Below are 5638 nucleotides of genomic sequence, written 5' to 3'. Positions count from 1 at the left end.
ATTGAACGACGACAATTTTTGGATGGCAGTTTGATACACGTATACACGAAATACACGTTTATATGAAATATATGTATACGGTAGGAAATTATTGGACATTATATATGTCCGACGGATTATTGTCGATGTTCCTAAACTAAGCTTCTAAACTAAACAAAAACTAGTACATAAAAACTTTTAATGACATTGAAAAAATCAAAAATAGAAAAAAACGTATAAAATATTATAATATTTGAATCATTGTAATATATTGTATAACAACACAACAAACAAATAATAAAACATTGAATCATGAAATCAACAAGACTTGTGATTCGCAGACACCGAGAAAGGACGACATTGCGACGTTTTAAAGGGGAGACGACCCTGATAGTTTCCCATAAGACTAGGCTAAGACTAACAACCTCGACCAATCCTATTCTACTCTATATACATCTAATTACCTCTTGACACGTCCTATTGTATGACGTCTGGTTTAGTTATACACATCTCAGTCCTACATCGATAGTGGCTTCGAAGAGGGGACTCAAAGTGAAGTATGCAACCGGGTAGGAGGTGTAACCGTCGCACGGTGGTGGAGAGACGACTGTAAAAGCACCGGCATTTTTCTCTTTTGCTGGACGACGACAAAGGGGTCCAACGTTACTGGCATATAGCCGTTCTATAGCTTGTAGGATGTCTGTGTTTCTGCATTTTTTTCACTTGAATGCTATTATTCTATTTCTAAGACGGTTATCACTGGGAGGGGCTTTTCCCTTCAAAAAAAAAACCCTGAACTAGGATATTGAGAAACAGTTACTCAATGCTCTCCTTCTCCAGACAAAAGACTAAAAACTTACACAATTTTCGTAATTCGACACAAAACCACCGACCTGTACAGAACGGACCAAGTCAGGTGAAATCCGTCCGTCACAATATTTACTCCTTTATGTGTTACTACTGCGAGAAAATCTGAAGTCTTACTTTAAGAGCTGTAACATAATATAGTTTCCATATTGCTCTCATCTTTCTATAAGACGTTCCACTCGTTGTCTTCTCTTTTAGAGGGTGTACCTCAAAATTACCGTTCTACACGGCACATCTTATGCTAAAAATTCGATTCAATTTCATTGTTATGTTTGTAAAATTTTATGAGACAAGTTCTTATTACGTACGTAAGTTTTTATACGACCATGTGTAAAATTTAACCGAAGTTTTATAGGATTTCACGGGGTTCATATCTTTAAGAACAATACGGTATGTACCGCGCGTAAAGTCTTGTGGGTGGTTTGATCTGTTTCGCACAGTCCCAATTTACGTTTCCTCTTTCGCGGTGATATCAACATCTCGACTCCTCGAACATGTTGTGTGACATATAAACAGTTACAAATAAATTATAATACTACAAAATGAAAACATAATCGATTCTAGACTTAGACATTTTCTTTGATTTCGACAAATTCTTACATCACTTCATTATAATTACCTATAACCGGAGCCTTTACTCTCTTCTCATCATACTTCAATCGTATTGTTTTTTTCTGAGTCCATTTCATGGAGCTTGTAAAATGAATTAATGTTTAAACTCATTTAATGCGATTAATGTAATGTGGTGACCATTTAAATTACAAAGAAGGAGGGCCGTCTCTGCTCATATCTCTTTCCCTTACTTGATCCGGTGGGCCGACGACTGGTAGGGACTGTTGACTTTTTAGAGTCCTCTTTGGTAATAAACAATGTTGTACTCCCGTAACGGATGGAGAAGGTGCCCGGGTGTCCCGCGACAAACGTCGAGAGAAGTAGACCGTCTTCCGGACACCGGGCTCCCTTGGCTTTCTCACGTGGCTCTTGCGCAGCGATCTCCTTGAGGACGGAAGAGGTCACGCCTAAAAGACCTAACCGAGACCGAGGAAGAGAAAGAGGTGTACGGAGACACAGGGGACACTTCCGTTTTATTATTATTTCGGTTATTGTAGGTACTTCATATGACTCAACATAAAAGGCGTGTTGCTGTGGATCCGACGCATTGGTCTGAGGTTTACCTATTGTTTGTCCCCGGTTTGATTAATATGCTCCGTTATGTTTATGATACTTTGACAGAAGGTTCTCTTAACTTTCGGAGGTTTCTTATGATCTCCATCATCTCATTGTGTATGCGTTGGTTGTGCGGTTTTACTCGTATTTCGTATATAACAAATATACACGTGGTTTAACGGAGCCCGAGGATACAAGATAAAGATAGGACAAAAGAAACGAAGGTCGGTGTAACAGTAAACAGTAACCTTTCATAGCGTTCCAAAGACAAAACGTACCGCTATTACTGCAATATACCGCACGTAATTACAATCTCTAACGAGAGCAATATGTATAATAAGTTTACAAACTCCAAGTATAAACAGTAAACACGGAGATGTCGCTGTACAAATGTACGAAGTTACAAGTTTTTCGAGAAATAACGACAGAGTATGACGGACACGACGTCGTTCGGAGAAAGTGGGGAGACAGACTTTTCGCGTTCTCGGCGTCTGACAAGCTAACCAATCGACCGACCGAGACAACAATATCCCCGGGTGTCACGCGCACGATTTTGGGCCTTCATCGACGCGTAAAATACAAGATACATACCTTGTAACAGTAACAAGGGTTTAGCAGCCAGGTATAAATTACACAGTTATTAATGGCATATATATATAGATTGATTTAGTGGCCAGGTATAAATTACCAAGCCAACCCCTACATTAAGTGCCATTCCAAATCAACTAGTGTGGAGAGGGAGTTATTAAACCCTCCAACAAGTAGCTCATTAACATCAGATTTGACACAAAGAGTTTTTAAAAACCGGATTTCATTTTTACAAAACTATGTTCTTTTTCCAGCAGAAAGCATAGTTTCATAGGCGAGTTCATCCCAGTTATAGTATGAGGGTGTAAGATTCATCTTGGAATTGGACCATTATCTTCAGTGACTGTTGTGTTAAACATCTGTTTCCTAGTCAGTAGCATTAAACATTTGTCCTTGCTAATGTTCCAAATGAAGCTGCTTATCCAACGATAAAGCACTTTTATTCAGATGACCCTAACCGATACAAGCTCTTGTTTCTATTGGAGAGTTCTCCAACACATTGTACAGTGTTAAGGGGCGGAGCCGCGGGACATCTTTAAGCTGTTGACCAATCATAACGGAGCAGGCCAGCTAACCAATCAGAGCAGACTGGGATTTTGTTTCAGACAGAGGGTGGTAAACATAATACCAGTCGTAACTGTGACAGTAAATGAAAGTATATGAAATGTTGCAGTAGAGGCACAAATCCAAATATGAACCTGAAAATGAGCAGGGCCCCTTTAACGCTAGGATAGTGGCCGTGATGTGAAACTCTCCTTTGTTTTAAGCTACATTATCTTGTGTTAATTCCCCATCTTGATGTACTGTCACCCTGCCTTTCTTATCCTTGTTCTTCTTTGGCCATCTGTTTGCTCATCCGTGTGTGACAGATTATACTTCATACAAATCTAATGACAAATCTTTGGCTGTGATGCATTCCAACATTTTCAAAATGACAGGCCTGGGGGTACAATGACAGATGTGTTAGTAATTGCAGATGAAGATGTGTTTGCTGCATTTACAGTTTGTTTCATGATCATTAGCTTTTGCTTACTGTTAGTGTTTTCACTAGGATGTCATTTCTTTCCCATTACTTTTTATGATCAGATAATCTAATGCTGAGGGTGTATAAGGATCATTAGGATGCACATTGTATAAAGACGTTTATTAAAGGTTATGTAAAGGTTTATTTCACTCACTAGACAAAAGAAGGTGAGAGGGATCACATTAAATCTGAATGTCACTGCTTAGTTTTTCCCACTTTGGTCTTTTGTGCTCCCAATCCCTCTTTAAGTATGCAAACCGTTGGGACCGGCTATCATTGATATTCAAAACAAGGACATATTGATTTTTGATTTAGTTGAAATGAGCGATTCAGCAGAACATCTCACTGACCTTCCTGTCCCTTCATCACTATTATTTCTCCTGCTTTCTTTTCTCTATTGTTGTCTCTCTCCATCCCTGTTGCCCTGTGTTCTTCTCTTGTGGTCAATTAGATTTGTTGATATAAATCAAATACTGAAACAACTCCCCTTCATGCATGCCCAAGTGACACTCTTTGAAATCGCTTTTCTTGTCATCTCTCTGTGTCTTACTTTCTTTCACTTTTAACGCTTTAAATACAAATGTCATTGTTCTCCTTATCTTCTGTTAATTTTCTTTATGAATATATTGTCATGATAATTATTATCATGAACCGCAGAGTTCAAACTGAGGCCATCATCTTGCATGCTTCTTTAGAAAGCTTTTTTTCCTGCATTGTCACCTCTATACACAGCCTTAAAGACACTAGGGGGCATGGTTTGACCAAATCCTTCTGTTTAGCATAAAGCTGATTCACATTCTTTTCAATGAGAATAAAACTGCTGACAGTTTAAAAAGCAGTGTTTTCTTCTCCAGCTGTTTGATCACAAAGGGGAGGCGGACGTGACGCTGAGGAACACTGGCAGGATGGGCTTCACATTTAACATCATATACCCCAAAAGGGAGGATGGGGAGGCAGGTGAGGAGGCAGGACAGAAGAAGGCCCTGGTAGAGGAGCAAACTGAGAACGGACAGGAAGTGAGACCAGGGCAACCCATGGTCACTCCCACTGAGGTGAGTTCATCTTTGGGCTCTTTCAACCCTTAAGGGACAATCACATATAAGTATTTTGGAAAATTCATTGATTGCTATTTTCTACATTCAGGTATACACATATAACACTTTGATTACACCCATATAAAATATAGAATACACCCCTATTGCACCCGGATTACACCCGCGACACCATTTTTATACCTGTATTACACCCTTATTATACCCATGTTACACTATTATTGCACCCATGACACACTGTTATTACACCCATATTACAACGTTTTTACACCCATATTACAACGTTTTTACACCCATATTACACTGTTGTTACACCAACATTACAAATTAATACACCACTATTACACCCATGTTACACCATTATTACACCTGTATACTTCACCAATAATATACCCATGATACAAATACACTATAATTACACTGGTATTACACCCATTTTACACCTGGACACAGCCTTTCAAATGACTGTATCCCCCAGGATACATAAACCATTTAGGGGTTAAGCAGCAGAGAAATGTTCCATGTGCACAAGACGATGGAAATGTGAATAGTCTTTGGGGATTAGACCCCACCATGATATCATATATCTTGAGGGGGAGGTGCAGCCTTAAATAGAATAAGAACCCCCCCCCCCCTGGGTATTAAGGAAGAGGTTGCTGAAGATCAGGAGTGGACTTCTAATGAGCTTAATCTTGGCACTGGGGGTGGAATGGTTGTAAGAGGGCCGCATCTATATGTCTGAAATGAAAAGGTGTGCAAAGAGAGGAGATCAGGTTGGAAGTCTGACGGTATAGGATGATTGGCTGTCAGAGATCGTTGCAAAAATGTAATTGTTCAAAGAAACCCTATAATGCTTTCGGGGTTCTCCCTTACCTGTAGTATTATCTCTTTGTGCATGTAAATGGTCTGCAAAGGCTACAATCCCAAAGTTTCTCTCCCACACACTCCCCCCCCCCCCCCC

At 39.6% G+C, this 5638-nt stretch overlaps 1 protein-coding gene across 1 annotated transcript in view; it reads left to right on the top strand.

Moving 5' to 3' along the window:
- The window catches only part of LOC104951364 (hydrocephalus-inducing protein-like), a 21521-nt gene that overhangs the window by 10668 nt on the left and 5215 nt on the right, over window positions 1–5638 (top strand). Inside the window, exon 3 of the mRNA XM_010778006.1 lies at window positions 4480–4677. Coding sequence (XP_010776308.1) covers window positions 4480–4677 — 198 coding nt within the window. The remainder of the gene's footprint in view (window positions 1–4479; window positions 4678–5638) is intronic.

This window comes from Notothenia coriiceps, unplaced genomic scaffold, assembly GCF_000735185.1.
Source record: "Notothenia coriiceps isolate Sejong01 unplaced genomic scaffold, NC01 NC01_scaffold00000339, whole genome shotgun sequence".
Classification (NCBI taxonomy): Eukaryota; Metazoa; Chordata; class Actinopteri; order Perciformes; family Nototheniidae; genus Notothenia; species Notothenia coriiceps.
This window is presented reverse-complemented; position numbering and strand designations above follow the sequence as displayed.